The sequence below is a fragment of the Desmodus rotundus genome, chromosome 3 (assembly GCF_022682495.2).
Source record: "Desmodus rotundus isolate HL8 chromosome 3, HLdesRot8A.1, whole genome shotgun sequence".
Lineage (NCBI taxonomy): Eukaryota > Metazoa > Chordata > Mammalia > Chiroptera > Phyllostomidae > Desmodus > Desmodus rotundus.
Window position 1 is genome coordinate 28,467,579 of NC_071389.1, and position 16,343 is coordinate 28,483,921.

At 49.8% G+C, this 16,343-nt stretch overlaps 1 protein-coding gene and 1 pseudogene across 3 annotated transcripts; one reads left to right on the forward strand and one right to left on the reverse strand.

Annotated features, from left to right (window-relative positions):
* Nucleotides 1–48: 48 nt before the first annotated feature.
* On the reverse strand, nucleotides 49–5,067 carry ELOVL1 (ELOVL fatty acid elongase 1). Of its 3 annotated transcripts, XM_071220891.1 has the most exons (9): nucleotides 4,752–4,884; nucleotides 2,992–3,175; nucleotides 2,203–2,262; nucleotides 1,810–2,000; nucleotides 1,558–1,638; nucleotides 1,366–1,422; nucleotides 1,167–1,272; nucleotides 941–1,077; nucleotides 49–761 (listed from the first exon to the last, which is right to left on the reverse strand). In XM_071220891.1, the coding sequence occupies exons 3-9, from the start codon at nucleotides 2,246–2,248 to the stop codon at nucleotides 540–542; spliced, it is 840 nt and encodes a 279-aa protein (XP_071076992.1). In that variant the 5' UTR covers nucleotides 2,249–2,262; nucleotides 2,992–3,175; nucleotides 4,752–4,884; the 3' UTR covers nucleotides 49–539. The 3 variants fall into 3 exon arrangements, with proteins under 3 accessions (XP_071076992.1, XP_053776705.1, XP_024426941.2); XM_053920730.1 differs by lacking the exons at nucleotides 2,992–3,175; nucleotides 4,752–4,884 and adding an exon at nucleotides 4,929–5,067; XM_024571173.4 differs by lacking the exon at nucleotides 2,992–3,175 and having other exon boundaries at nucleotides 4,752–4,906.
* A 1,058-nt stretch (nucleotides 5,068–6,125) lies between these two features.
* Nucleotides 6,126–15,903, forward strand: LOC128780361 (elongation factor 1-alpha 1 pseudogene; annotated as a pseudogene).
* Nucleotides 15,904–16,343: the final 440 nt, after the last annotated feature.

Genomic DNA, 16,343 nt, shown 5'->3' on the forward strand with positions numbered 1-16,343 from the left:
CCCACCTCCTCCATTTACACACACACACACACACACACACAGCCTCAGTGGTTTCCTCTGTCACTTTTAATGAAGACGTAAGTGAATGAGCAGCCTCCACAGGCTGTATTCCCAGGCCTCCCACCCACTCTCACCTGTGAGGAGGAAGAGGAGGGAGCCTGGGTCCACAGTGACAGATTATTGCTGACCTCTTCAGTGTGAGGAAAAAGGCCACGAGACCCTGGTGGGGGCCAGCCCTGAGTGTTCCTCTCCCAAGTTTAAGGCCGGGAGGGGGAAGTAAGTGTCCAGCCCTTTCAGCCCCCAGCTATGGAGTGGCAGAGGGCAATGAGGCCACGTCCCTGGGGCTGGCTGGGAGAAGTGGGTGAGGAACAGAAGCTGTGATCCCTGTGTACCAGCTGTGGGGAGGGGAAGGCTTGTCCCCTGCTCAGTCCTGACCACATAAGCCCTGGTCACAGGTGTAGGTGGGAAGGACAATGACGGATGCTGCCCAAGGTGCAGTCCTGAGGCACTTAGGTGGGCACCTTGCCAGAGCATGTTTCTCAGTTGCCCTTGACTTTGGCAGTACCTGCAGCTCCATTTTGCTGAACTGCACGGGGTAGCCGCTTGCCTTTGGTGTAAGAATGATACCAGAAATTGGAGAAGAGCACAAAGAAGATGGTGCCATACATCCAGATGAGGTGAATAATGAGAGGGTACTGGTAGTTACAGCTGGGCATGAAGTAGTACTGGGAGATGTGCAGCGAGACCAGGACAAACTGGACCTAGGGGAGAGAGAGGCAAGGGTCAGAGGGAATACTGAAAGGACTGGAGGGAAAAGGAGTAGAGAAAGAGACTGAACTTTGAGTGGGGGGATGAGGTCAAAGGTGAGAGGATGGATAAAGGAAGGATCCAGACTAGGAATGTTGGGTGGGTGGTTATAGGCCAGGTGCAGGCCCCTTACCAGCTGGATGGCTGTCATGTGCTTTTTCCACCAAAGGTAGGGCTGGGCCACGGGGCCAAGGGCAGACAATCCATAGTACAGGTACATGATGACATGCACAGAGGAGTTTACCATGGCGTGGAAAGAGGCCATTCCTCCTGTAAATGGGCAGCGTACAGGGTCAGGAGAGAGAAGCTTCTGATCCCCAGTGCCTACCTCTCTTCCCCCAGGGGCCTTCACCACTCACCTGGAGCAATTTTTATTCCCCACCACCAGCTCCAGGGAAGCACTGAGTGGTGGAAGACATGTAGGAAGGTCACCTGTCCATCTTTTTTCCGGAGAATAAAGATCACCTGAGAGAAGAGTAGGGAAAGGAGTTTCAGAGTCAGGGCCTCTCCTCCTCCTCCCCACCCCACCTCAAGTTCTCACATTTCATATATTCTCACCGTGTCCATCAGCTCAATGAACTTGGAGAAGAGGAAGAGCCAGGCCACCCGAACCATCTGCAAGAAGTCAGGACTGTCTTAGAACCGCCACACTACTCCTGGAGCCTCCCTGAGCTGGCCCGTGAGCACAGGTCACACCCAAATCGCTCCTATCCCCAGGTTGCTTATGACCTAGCCCCCACTTCCACTTACCCTCAGTGCCTCCGGGTTGTTGGAATAGTCCACGGGGTCACAGCGCCAGGTGTAGCTGTTCAGCCAGCCAGACATCAGGAACTAGGATGGGGTGTGGATTAGACCACCAGAACTCCCTCCCCAGCCCCTCCCGTGTTCTAGTTGAAGAAATGGATCTGAGCCCCTCTGGACAGGAGATCCTGTGCTCTGGTTCTAAGGCCCGCCCCTTATCCTGCCTGCAGGAATGAAAGCCCAGGCATCCCAGGGGCCCACCTCATATACAATGTAGAGGGAGAGTGCCACCAGTGAGAAGTTGTAGACAACCATGAAGCCACGCAGCTGGAAGGGCTTCCGGTTGGCCATGATTCGAGGCCCAAGCGAGAGAACGAAGTACACATAAGTCAGGAGAATGGAGGTCATTAGCAAGGGGGACCCCATCAAAGGGTAGTCCTGAATCCGAGGATCTGTGAATATGAATTAAAGGAACCAGGAAGGGACAAAGGAGTCAGGAAGTGCCACAGTGTTCAAAGGGTTCCCACCAGGTGTACAGATATGAGGTCAGGTCACAAAGGGTCAAAGGGGTTCATAGGGACTTCATTAGGAGAAAGCCCTAGATCCAGGGACCTCAGGGCAAGAGAGAGGAAGGTCAGGTGGACAGCATCTTACCTGCAAGCTTCATCATCTCCTGGTACAAGTTCACAACCGCCTCCATCCTGTCTAATGACTCTGGGAAGGTATGGAAGGGGGGTGTCAGCCAGGGCTGACTGTGTCCCCCCATCCCACCCATGACCCACAAAGAGGACAGAGATCAGACAAGACAACTCCCGATGCCTCATTGCAAAAAGGATATAACAGTGAGAGGAAGGAATTGCTGGGGACTAAGGGTAAGAGGAGGCAGTTTGTCAGGGGCATCTGCTTCCCACACATCCTGCCTGCCTGGGAAGGGCTGATCCGCCCTTCCTCTCCATACCTTCCTCTCCTCTCTTCACTCTCTGCTCTTTGGAGATTTTTTACTCTATGATCTCCCTCCCATCCTTCTCCACAAGAAAACTCTCCATTTTGATCTCTTTCTAGACAGTCTTACATCTCACCGACAGGGAATTCATCTCCAGAATGAACTGCCTCTCCCTTCCTCACCAAATCCTCTCACCTCTCCAGCTCTGGGCCTCTCTTCTCTCCAGGGATCCTCCCCTTCAACCTCTTCTGGCCCATTTTGTAAAGCTCATCTTCTGGGACTGTCCCTCAGGACTCTCACTCCCGGTCCCTCCTGCCCTTTCCAGGACTTGCCTCTCCCCAGGGTCCCTCCTCACCCCTGGAGGACTCTCACTTCCAAGCCCACCCTGTCCCTTCTGTCTGTTCTGGGATGCTCACCTCCCAGTCCCTCCTGCCCCTTCCTCCTCTCCCCTGTAGGGACACTGCTCCCTAGGGCTCTCCTCTGCCCTCCTGGGCTCTCACCTCCAGCCTCTCGGCTCCTCTCCGGTGCTCTCCTCTTGCCCTTCCTCTCTGGGAGCCTGGCTCTTTGAGACTCCTGCCCTGGCAGCTCCACCTGTCTGACTAGATCTGGCAGCAGCCACGCCTTCCGCCCACCCCGCTGTACTGCACATGGGGTGGAGGGTGGGTCTAGGCCACAGGTCAGTGCCTGGAGGAGCAGGACCCACGAGGATTGAGAAAGCCAAGTAAAGCTGGGACTCACCACCCACCCACCCATCCCAGACCAGCCAGATAGGCTAAGGTTCTAGGTTTTGAACCACAAACCTGCCAGAGCTCCAGCCCCAGCCCAAACCTTGGCAGAAAGAGAGCTGCTGAAAACCCACACCCAGTATCTTCTAAACTAGCCACAAATGCTCAGTTTGTCCTACTTCAGAATGGGTACAATCACCCTGCTCTCCCAGGGAGGGGCAGGGATGCCAGTGGCATGTGAGGAGGTGGGGGAGTGGGGGAGGTCTCAGGAATCTTCCTCTCCCTCAGGGAGGGGTCCAATGAGCTAAGTCCTCTCCCCCTCAGTGCCTGAAGGAATGTCGGGGGAGGGCTCACAGGGACACCAAAGCCAGACCCAGGGGAGCCTGGAGCTCCGAGGCAGTCCCAGAGGGGCAAGGCAGTCCCCAAACAGCCCGGGCAGCTGATGCTCTGCGAGCTAGCACTCCAGTCGGCCAGGTTCCTCCTAGCCAGAGAACAACCTGTGCAGGTACTGAGTGAAGAACACACCTGCTGACACATCCACTGAAGTTTGATACGCGCCCCTGGCACACTCACTGGGCACACATCTCACAGATGCTCCCTGGACCTCCATGTCAACCCCAACTGCCACACCACGATCAGGCCCAAGTCCGCCCATACACACACTGCTCACACAGACCTGCCTCTCACACAGCTCTCCCCCCACCACCGCATGATCAACTCACCAATGGTTAGCACACACAGAGCCCACACACCTCCTGCTGGCAGCAACTGCCCTCCTCTGCCACACCACCCCAAGAACCCCCGTGGACTCTGACACGCATGGTTTCCAACACTCAGACCTACTCACACCTGCTCCAAACTACATTCACACTAGTGAACACACCCAAAATATTCACACATCCTCCCTCATAGGTCCTGCATTACCATGTGCAAGTGCTCATGCTCACACATATGTGAGTCACAGAGAAGTGTGGTCACACACATAAACTCACGCAGCTCCCTCAGCAGGGAATGGATAGAAAACCACTCACGCCACATGCAGACACACACCTGCCCTAGGTGGAGCATACAGCTGTCTTTTCACAGAGGGCAACCATCATTCATTCATTCATTCATTCATTCACAATAATACTTGTGTTGGTATTCTGCGGTAGGGCCTGCCCAAAAAGGCGTAGCATGTGCTCTAACACACAGTTCCTTCCCGGCCCATGTGAGTTTGCCAGCTTGTTATCTCTCTCAACCACCACACAGGCACACGCGCATGCCCCCGGCGGGCCAGGAGCGGCTCAAGGCTGCTGGAAAGGACCTCTCTCCCAGCCTGAGAACAATCTGGGTGTGTCCCCGGTAGGGGGTACTCAGTCCATTTCTCCTTCCTTTAAGATGGATGGAAGGGAAAAGGAGACAGGCAAAGGAAGGGGAAAGGTAAGGGAGGAGGGAAGAAAAGGGAGGGGAGAAGGAGGGGACAAGAGGGGACAAGGGTAAGACCAGGAGGTGGTGGAGGAAGGCCTAGGTTTGAGTAAATGGGGTCCACCGACCTGAGGGATGTTGCAGGAGAGGCTCAGCCCCAGAGAGCTGGGACCTCCCACCCACTCTCCCCAGCAGCAGCCTCGCCCACAGCCTGGGCAGGGCAGGGCTGGGCAGGGCTGGGCCCGGCCAGCCCGGCAGGGGGCCCGGGCACGTGGAGCAGCTGCCTAGGGGAGGTCCAGACTCACCAGCGGGGGGCCAGGCAGGCAGCAGTGGACGGCTCGAAGGGAGCAGGGCCAGATAATAGTCCCCAGGGCCAGCCTGCCTGCCACTTCCTCATCTGCTGGGCCGACTTTCTGTCACCAGAGGGGGAGAGGGCGGGCCGGGTGGGGGGCGCCTGCTGATTGGGCCTCCGGCTGAGGCAGGAGGGGCCGTCCAGCCTCGACTGGGATGGGCCCGCAGGGCGGGAGCAAGGGAGGGACGCCCGATTCCGGGGCAGGAAGCACGCCCAGCCTTGACTCCCCACCCCTTCCCTCGGCATCACTCTGCCCGCCGCTGTCAGGTCGCAGTGGCCTGGCCTGGGCTGCCAGAGTTGTTGCCTACTTCTTCCTGACATTCAGCCCTTGAAAGGCCTCATTCTGGGCCCTCTGGTGATTAATCCGCCAACACGACCAACACACCTTCTGTGTGTGGCAGGCCCACCTAGCTTAGGACCCTGGGAAAAGTTCCAGGGCTCGGCCCTTCCCTCAAAGAGCCCCCTCTAGAGAGGGTGAGACCTGAGAGGTGGGCCAGAGTAGCAGGGTGGCCTCTGTTGGAGAGGGCAACTGAGCACAGAAGCCTCCCCTACGAGCCTATGTATCTGGATGGGCCCTGGCATTAGGAGGAGCTGAGAGGACACCGTGGGGTGGAGGTGGGAAAATACAAGTGCCCGGGGCACTGCTGCTCCGCTGTGTTCTGAGTACACAGTGTTCCTGCCGGGCCGGGTGGGAGGTGATGTTGTCTGAAGGGCTAAGTGTTAGCCGTCCAGATGAACCCTTGTTACATTCTCTGCACATGTGTGCTTGGTTTTCCACTGTTTGATATTCTATGGTATTTATTTTAAGAAAGCACTAACCCATAATAAAGTAATTAATTTATTCTTTATTAAAAACGCACACACGCGGCCTGGGGCAGGGACAGGGAGTGAATCGCTGGCCGCACTGGCCTTCCAGGTAGGGAGAGGGGAAAAAGGGGAGCGAGGCTGCGGCTGAACGTAGCTTGAAGGTCAAATGGGGCAGTTTGATTTTATCCTGGAAGCAGAGGAGAAGCAGTGAAGATTTTTGAGGAGGCTATAATCAGGCTTGTATTGTCAAATATTCATCAAATATTCATGGACCACCTACCATGTGCAAGGCTGCAACTAAGGGCTGGTGACACAGCAATGAAGGAGGCAGAGCTGTCCCGGCATGGCGTTTACCATCCAGCCGAACCCCTGCACTCTGGCAGCCGGTATGAAGAGGGCATTGGAGGGGGACCAGTGAGAGATATAGCCTGACCTAAGACGGTTTGGGAATGAAGAGGCAGACACTGTAGAGATTTCCCTGAGTCTGCTGGATACACACGCGTGTGCGTGCTCACACACACACACACACACTTAGTTGTCTATCCAGCTTTCCCTCTTCCACACACTCAGCAACTGGACTGAATTCTCGGGGGTGAGGACTAGGTTTTAGTGAAATGAAATCTTTATCTCCAGCAGCTTGCGTGCACTTCTATGTAGATGCATGGGCATCCATCGAACAAATATTTCCCAAATGCGCACTGTGTACAAAGCACTATTCTGAGAGTGCTATTGAGAGATCTTGGATTCAGTGTCCACCTAGAGATGGACTAGAGAAGAACAAAGCAGACCACTGTACAAAATGAAGCTGTCCCAGAGGCCGATTATAGTGATAGGGAACTTCAGCTACCTATGTATTCACCTGGACCACGTTGGCAAAAGGAAAGCTCTTAATAAGTATTCATTGATGCCATGAATGAACGTGCCCGAAAACTCACTTGGTTCAGTTCTTGTCCTAGTCCTCGGAGAAAGCATCCTCAAACATCTGAGATGGACCACTTAGCCCCAGGTCCTACTAAATGGCATCCCCATGGCTGTGGGTTTCCTGCAAAACACTCACAGTCTAGTGGGGAAGACAGACACTTACTGAACGATTAGAGTAGACTGTGTTGAGTATTCCTACAGAGATAAACCCAGAGGGTTATGAAAGCATGGGGGTGGGGGACACCGTACCCCAAGGTGGGGGTTAGTTCTTAAAGGCCTCACAGAAATGGCATGTAAGCTGAGCATTAAAGGACTCTTTACAGAAGGCAGGGGGAGGCATTCCAGGCAGAGGGACACAAGTATGTGAAGGCACAGAAGCTAGAGATGTGGCAGGTTTGGGGAGCTCTGGGTAGCCTGGTGTGGCTCCAGCTCGGAGGTCACATGGGTAAGGACAGGAAACCTTGGCAGGAGTCAACTTATGCCAGGGTTTGAATTTTATTGTTTATCTTCTTCAGCCCTGGCTGAACACTGGAATCACCTGGGGAGCGTTTACCATATCAGTGCCTGGCTCTCACCTCCGGATTGAGTCTAATGGTTGTTTTAATGGGAAGGGACTCGAGCATGTTTATGTGCTGTGTGAGAGGAAAGAGTGGGCTCCAGCGTACACCCACAGACTGAAATGTGTGGAAAAGAAGAGTAAGTTTGTCAGTTGACTGGGAGGAAAAGGAACCATTTGCAGGGAAGCTAGGCAGAAGGCCTTGGAAGTCAGAGGGATCAGTGAAGGCTCCCCGCACCAGGGGCAGGCTGGTAAACTGGAGAAACTGAAGGGGTCAAGGAACTCAGTCTTTTTAGTTGATTTTAGAGAGAGAGACAGGAAGGGGGAGTGAGAAAGAGAAACCTCGATCTGTTGTTCCACTTATTTATGCATTCATTGTATGTGCCCTGACCAGAGATCGAACTTGCCACCTTGGTGTATCTGGACAACGTTCTCGATGCTCTAACCAACTGAGCTACCTGGCCAGGGCCAGAAAGTCACAGTCTTGAAAAGAATGAAGGTCCAGTGTTGCAAAGAAAGGATACCTGATCCAACAGCTCAAATTCCCCCTCCTCCCTAACAGGAAGTGAGGCGACAACCTGCCTTTCGTCCCACCCTGTCTGACTCACTCCTCACTCACAGCTCTCTAAGGACCCATTCTCCATCCTCTTTCCCCACAAGGCATAGATTTACTTTCTCCAAGGGTTGAGTCTGAAAACCATCATCTGTGTAAACTCTAACAACTCTATTCCCATAATTATTTTAGGCTTTCTATGTTTCAGCAGAAAAATTAAAGTGAGATCAAAGAAACAGGAATGGTAATGGGTAAAAGGAAAAAAAAAGGAAAAACGTTTGCCTGCATGGGAGTGAGTGAGTGAGTGGGAGTGCATGAGCGGGAGGAACAGTGGAAGGAGTAGAGTACGGGAGACGGAAATCATCCAAGAACAAAAGGAACTGAGGGTCTAGGCTGAGGGACAACAGGAGTGGCAGGTAGAGATGGAAGCAACTTCCTAGGAGCTGTGTCAAGCTTCCCCACCCCATCCTGTAAAGGGCAAAGGGCACTTTCTACACAGTGTTCCCCCCCCCACCCCGGGGAGTTGAGGGGAGGGCGAAGTCTGTGAGGATGGGGAGCACAGATGCAGATGAAGTGTTTGTCAGTTAATCATTCTGCATGTCCCTGAGCCTTCGCCAGCTAGAACGCATCCTCTGCGTTCTGGGACCTTGGCCGAAGAAACTGGAGCTGGAAAGACATCTAGCTGGCAGAAGGGAGAGACTGTTTGCAAACACATATCATATCATCCAGAATTGGGGGTTTGCCTGAACTCATGAGAGGCCAGGGGCAAGAGTGGGTAGCCAATGCCAACACACTAAGGGTATCATAGAGTGCTCGCTGAAGTGAACTGAAGAAACTTGGGTAGGAGGGAAGAGGGCTTTGATAAACCTTCATGAAGAGCTCTGGAGAGAGGCAAGGGAAGCTTTTGGGTAGAGAACAAACAAGCGGAGGCTATCAAGATGGGAGAAAATGAGTTAGCAAGATCTGGAAGATGTGTGAGGAGGGCCAAAAGGGGAAAAGAGAAAACGTAGCTTACTATTCAGTACTTTCTCCGGCAAGCATGGGGCCAGTCGCTTTCTACATGCTTTTAGGGTTCAGTCGTCTAAGGTATTATTATCACTGCTTACCAGATGAAAAGAACAGAATCAAAAAGGGTGAAGGATCTTCCCAAGGTCACGAAGCAAGGAAGGTGGAAGCAACATAGGTGTTGTAGGCTGAAGGAAAAGTGTGGATGAAGGCACGGAGGGAAGCACAGGACAGGTGTAGGGAACTGCAAGTGATTCCGTTTGGCCAACGGATAAGGTGAATGAAAGGCCTACATATCATAGAAGGCTAAAAAGTAGCTTGGACCCATATCATGAAATGTTCTGAATGAGAGAAGAAGGAGTTTCATTTGTATTGGGGGTGTCCCTGAAGATTTTTAAGAAAGAGGGTTGGTATGATCCCCATTGTTCTTTACAAGGACACACCTGATGACAGTGAGCTGTATTATCAAGAGGGAAAGTAGGGCCCCGGCTGGTGTGGCTGAGTGGATTGAGTTCTGGCCTATGAACTAGGGGATCGCTGGTTCGATTCTCCAATCAGGGCACATGCCCAGGTTGCGGGCCAGGTCCCTGGCTTGGGGTCAGTGAGAGGCAGCTAACTGATGTTCTCTCTCTTTCACATTGATGTTTCTCTCCCTCTGTTTATCCTCCCTTCCCCTCTCTCTGAAAATAAATAAGTGTTTTTTTTTAAAAATAAAAGTGGAAAAGGAGGAAGAAAGGCCAACTGAGACACCAGCTCAAAGAGGCTCAGGTGGGACACAATGAAGTCCTGATCTAGAGCAATCAGAGTAAGAAAGAAGATGAGGGGAGAGAACAGGGAGAAGACTCAGCATGGACAGCAATGTTAAGCTGATAACCCAGGTGAAGTCGGATGGAGCAAATGAAGGCAGTGTGGGACATCCTGAGTTCAAGGTGAGATAACACATTCAGCAGGCAACCCAAAACACAGCTCTGTTAAGTTTAGGACAAAGGACGGGGCTTGAGAAAAAAACCCTGAAGACTCTCTGTAGAGATGAAACATTAGAAAGTGGACCATGGTGGCTCTAATCTGGGTTGTATTCGGACACTTTCCCATCACCCTGTTTTCATTTCCTTTAAGGAATTCCCACCCGACTCAACTCCATTGGCTCCCTAATCGTGATGTTCTCCCCCTTCCCCCATCCCAAGCTCCTAATGGCACAGAATCCAGCCAGAACAATCAGAGTTCTTCCACAAGGTGAGCCATACTGCTGTAGAGTGGAGGAATGCAGGAACAGAGAACCTAGGCAACACTGGAGTCCCCAGCACCTCTAGAGCCAGCCACCCTTCCACTCTGCATGTGCATAACCCAAATACAATCGGCTCCCCTTTTTTTGTTTTTGGTTAAGCTAGTTTAATTGTAATGCATTGCAATCAAAGCAGTCTAATATCCCATTTACTAGAAATGAGATTGCTCAGGAAAGTAGAGAAAGAAGGGAATAGTAGTTAGCATTTGAGGGCTGACTATGTGCCTGAAGGGTCTTGTATGCTCTTCTAAGAAGCTTGGACTTTATCCTGTAGAAAATTGAGGTTAAATGTAATTTTCTTTTTTCCATTTATTTTATTTTATTGTTGTTCAAGTTAAATTTAACTTTAAATAATGCTCAGTTGAAGGTAGCCTTTGAGGTCCGTGCTACAATCCCATTTACAGAGGTGGAAACTGAGGTTCTTGGAAGAAAAGTAACTTGCCTAAGGCCACACATCAGGTAAGTGTTCTGGTCACGATTTAAACTTGTAAATGAAAAAGCTGCAATGGCATTATAAGTACTGTAATGCAGGTGTGTGTAGTGTACAGAGAAGTATAATTTAAGAATGGTCAATCGTACAGGGGAGGAAATGCTACTTGAAGGATGAATTGCTCAGTAGGTGAACAAGGGGCTTGGAGCAGGGGAAAGAGAGCACAGGCATTCCAAGTAGAGGGTAGAGATCCACTGAAGTGTGAGACAGCACCTGACCCCCAGGTATTTCCTTATGGCCACAGCTGAGAATGTTTCTAGTTTGGTGGCAAGAACAGTGGGGAATGCCGTAACAAAACAAGGCCTGAAGGGTGGGTGGTGAGTGTGAAGGGAAGAGAGGCAGGCATGGAGGTCTGGTGGTGGTACACACAGTGAATTACACGCAGTCACCATGAGGGCCTGAGCCCAGACCAAGTAAGTAAGGGCAGTCCAGGAGAGAACTGATCACAGTTGCACAGAGAGATCTATGAGCGGTGAAGGCCCTGTGTAAGGACATGACGTAGGCAGACAGTGGAACCGAGTCTGCCGGTTTGGACAGGGAAGAGATACAGGGTAGGAGGGATGACAGAGCATATCAGGTGAGGGAGTTTGTCATTCGGCCTCAAATCAAAATGATGCAATTTAAGAGACCATACTGGGTTTTAATGAAAGAGTATATAGGTGACAACTAAGTGGAAGAAAGAAAATTCACAAAACTAGATTCAAAAATGACTTATGACATCAGGCAAACCAGCGTAAACATGTTCTAGTGCCTGCTCCATGCAAGATGCCAAGGAGACACTATGGGGAATGAAATGGGCATGGCGGGTGTTTCCTGAGCCCAAGCTCCTGAAGTGTGAGCACAGACAAGCTGCAGAGGGAGGAAGAGGTTACTTCCTAAGAAATATTGGTCAGTCATTGATTTAAGCAACAATTACTAAGAGCAGAGTTCTAGACACTACACTGAAGGTATTTATTGAGCTTATGCTATTGTTGGGCACTATTCTAAGCACATTGTATGTCTTCATCTGTTTAACTTCCACAGCAAACCTGTGCAATAGCCACTCTTATTAATAGCCCCACAAATAAACAATGGAGGCACATAGAAGTAAGTTAACCTGCCCCAAATCACACAGCTAGTAAGGGCACAGCTAGTAAGGGCACAGCTAGGATTCAAACCCAGGCAGTCTGACACTAGAACCCACATGCGACATCACAGGTACTATAGCATATGACACATGTTATCTTTTCAAAGATTATACAACTCTCAGGTGAAAAAACTGGGATTCAAACACTTTTGTGAACTTGGACTTGGGGAACAATAAAGGGCAGCACAAGCTAGAGTTAGACTGTACAAAGTACAAATTTGGAGCATAAAAGAGGAGGTAACTGACCTTACCTGGTGGGAGTGGCACTGTGTTGAGGACAGACTGGGTTGTTGGAAAGCTTCACAGAGTGACGCATGCGCTGAATTTTGAGGGGTGATTGGGTGTCATCAGACAGAATGATTGGGCAAAGTGTTCCACCCAGAGGGACCAATGGGAATAAAGAAATGGCGGCTGGAAAGAGTCTGTTACTTTCAGGAAACTTCAAGCAGTTTGTATGTCTTGGGGAGAGAATGGATGGCAGGACGATATATATAGAAAGTGAGTCAGGAGAAGAAGTCAGGGGGCTAGATCATGGGGAATCTTATTTGCTTTTCCAGAAAATTTGAGCTGTTTTCCAGTGAAGTAAATGTAATGGCAAAAAAAAGGAAACCAAAGTAAATAAATATCCCCAGGGAATCCGGTGGCTTAGTCTGCGCCACACAGCAACGTCTCGGTCAGCGACGGACCACATGTACAACAGCGGTCCCGTAACATTATAATGCAGCTGCAAAAGTCCTTTCGCCCATGAAGTCGTAGTCATCGTAATGTCATAACACAATGCATTACTTATGTGTTTGTGATGATGCTGGTGTCCAGTGTGTACAAAGTCTACAGCAATGCACAGCAATGCCCTTGGCCTTCACATTCACTCGCCACTCTCTCACGGACTCACTCAGAGCAAATCCCAGTCCTGCAAGCTTCATTCATGGCAAGTACCCCATACAGGTGAAACGTTTTTTATCTTTTATACTATATTTTGACCGTGCCTTTTCTATGTTTAGATACACAAATACATTGTTACATTTGCCTACAGTTATTTAGCACGGTAACGCGTTTCACAAGTTTGCAGCCTAGGAGCTATAGGCTATGCGCCACGCCGCCCAGGCAGGTAGTAGGCTGTGCCACCTAGGTTTGTTCACTGCATGTTTGCACAATAATGGAATCACCTAACGACATGTTCCTCAGAATATCCGTCTGTCATTACACGAGATATGACTACCGTAGGAATTTTTGGAAGTCTATTTTCTCTTAACAATACATGAATGATAATTTTATAGTCTCTGTTACAAATTACTCTTGAGTAAAATGTGTGTTCCAGGATGATTTTATGCTGACTCACAGTGTGCCTGGCACTGGCCTTACCGATCTGCCAGGTGTGTGGACTCCAGTTTGAGAAACATGGGGAGGGAATTATGAAAAGGATTTCAATCAAGGGAGCAATATTATTAGGTCTGCAGTCTAGAAGAGCTATTTGGCAGCCATGTGGAAGATGAGTTGAAGTGGGCAAGGCTGGAGGCAGGGAGTCTGAGTAATTTTAGAGTGAGAGGCCCAGGGCCCAAACTTCAGGGCAGGATGGATGGATATTCGGAAGACAGAACTGATAGGATTTGGAATCTGATTTGATGTAGGGGGCTGAGGACATGAAGGGGGAAGAGTGTAGAGTGGCTTCCATAGACCTGGCTTAGGTCACACCCAGGAAAACTAACAAAGAAACAGGGGTGGAGGGAAGGATGATTGGATTTGGCCGTTCAGAACCTGAGGTACCTGTGGGTCATAGGAGTGGAGATGCCCAATAGTCATTTTCAGCTAACCTAAGCTGAAAATGAAAGTGGTGGTCACAGACAGCAGGTAGAATAAGAAGAAGAGAGGGTTAAGGACAGAGTCCTGGAGAATGACAACATTCAAGAAGCAGCCAAAGGGATAAAAGCCAAATGCCACAGAGAAGGAATGATCACAGTAGTAGGAGCCAAGAAGAAAGCAATGAAAAGGAAATGATCAGCACAGATAAATGCTGTGGAGCTCAAATAAGATGAGGATTGAAAAAATCCTGGATTTTACCATTTAGACCAATGATAAAGTAGTTCCACAGGAATGGTGGAAGAAGAAGCCCATGCAGGGATTGAAGAGTGAATGGGAGGTGTGGACAAAGAGATGGGGATCGCAGGCTCTTTATTACAAGAGCATGGCTGTGAGTCGATGAGTGGGGAGGTGGGATCAAGAAGGAAGGAGGTACTGAAAGGACATGAACCCTTGAAAATAGGTGCAGCCCTTGAAAACATTTGCAACCCTTGAAAATGGTGAAAACAGATGCATGTGAGTGTGGGCAAGAGAAGAATCGAAATGACCACCAGCTAGGGAAATTCGGGTAAGAAAAGGGAAGGCAGTGGAATGGCAGAGGGAAAGTAGGAAAGGAAACAGCCCCGGGCCCTTGAGATTGATCCGGTAGGGAAGGTTCTCATCACATGGAAAAAGAATAATTTACTGCTTGTACTAGAAGAGCCTCTGTACAAATATCTTGCCTGGGAGCAGAGAGGAATGCCGGAGAGTGGAAAGGTGCCTTGCGATTCACAATACATGTATCTCTGTGGTGACTTACCACCTCTTTGATGACTTTTCACTAGAGAACTAGTGAAAGCTAAAAAAAATTGGGGGGTAGTGGTCTAGAAAGATGTTAGTATGTTCAGTTACAAGTGACAGAGGGAACTTTAAGAACAGTCTAGAGGGGTTTTCGCAATGGGTTTGCTCCCGGCACACAGGTGTCGTGAAAACTACCACCAGATCAAAGCCAAAATGGGAAAGGAAGAGACTCGTACCACCATATAGGCACTGGACACGTAGATTCCGTCAAGTCCACCACTGCTGGCCATCTGATCCACAAATGTGGTGGGCTCGACAAAAAAACATCAAAAAACTTGAGGAGGAGGCTGCTGAGATGGGGAAGGGCCCCTTCAAGTACAACTGGGTTTTGGATAAACTGAAAGCTGAACGTGAGCATGGTATCACCACTGGTATCTCTCTGTGGAAGTTCAAGACCAGCAAGTATTGTGTGACCATCCTTGATGCCCCAGGACATAGAGACTTTATCAAAAACATGATTCCAGGCACATCTCAGGCTGACTGGGCTGTCCTGATTGCTGCTGCTGGTGTTGGTGAGTTTGAAACAGGGATCTCCAAGAATGGGCAGACCCATGAGCATGCCCTTCTGGCTTACACACTGGGTGTGAAACAGCTGATTATTGGTGTAAACAAAAAGGATTCCACTGAGCCACCCTATAGCCAGAAGAGATACGAGGAAATTGTTGAAGAAGTCAGCACCTACATTAAGAAAATTGGCTACAACCCTGACACCATAGCATTTGTGCCAGTTTCTGGTTGGAATGCTGACAACGTGCTGGAGCCAGATGCTAACGTGCTGTGGTTCAAGGGATGGAAAGTCACCTGTAAAGACAGCAGTGCCAGTGGAACCTGCTGCTCAAAGCTCTGGATTGCATCCTGCCACCAACTCACTCAAGCCCCTGCCTCTGCCCCTCCAGGATGTCTACACATCTGGTGCTATTGGGACTGTCCCTGTGGGCCGAGGGGAGACTGGTGTTGTCACAGCCAGCATGCTGGTCACCTTCGCTCCAGTCAACGTAAAGTCTGAAGTAAACAACTGAAGTAAACAACTGAAGTAAAGTCTGTTGAAATGTACCATGAAGCTTTGAGTAAAGCTCTTCCTGGGGATAAGGTTGGCTTCAATGTCAAGAATGTGTTTGTCAAAGATATTTGTTATGGCAATGTGGCTGGTGATGGCAAAAATGACCCACCAATAGGAAGTGGGTGTCTTCACAGCTCAGGTGATGATCCTGAATCATCTGACCAAATCAGTACTGGACACGCACCTGTGCTGGCTTGTCCCACAGCTCATATTGCTTGCAAATTTGCTGAGATGAAGGAGATTGACTGTCGCTCTGGGAAAAAGCTGGAAGGTGGCCCAAAGTTTTTGAAACCTGGTGATGCTGCCATCGTCAATATGGTTCCTGGCAAGCCCACGTGTGTTGGGAGCTCCTCCGACTATCCTCCTTTGGGCTGTTTTGTTGTTTGTGACATGAGACACTTGCTGTGGGTGTCATCAAAGCAGTGGGCAGGAAGGCAGCGGGAGCTGGCAAAGTCACCAAGTCTGCCCGGAAAGCTCAGAAGGCTAAGTGAATAATCAGTGGTGGAAGAATGGTCTCAGAACTGTGTGTCTCAATTGGTCATTTAAGATTAATAGTAAGACTGGTTAATGATTACGATGCATCATGAAAACCTTCAGAAGAAAAGGAGAATGTTTTGTGGACCATTTGGGTTTTGTGCGTGTGTGGCAGTTTTTAAGTTATTAGTTTTTTTAAAATCAGGACTTTTTAGTGGAAACAACTTAACCAAAAATCCATGACAGAATTTTGAGACCCCTAAAAACAAAGGTTAATGAGGAGAAAAAAACAAAAACAAAAACAAGTGTGTAGGGGTTTGAGGGATTCAGGGGCTGATCTAAGAAAAATTTGTCCTATTTTACATACCACAGTCATGCACTGAAGAAAAAAAAAAGAATCCTTTCCAGAGACTTGAGAGCTGGGAAGGAACATTGGGCTCACTCAGGTGAGAAAACG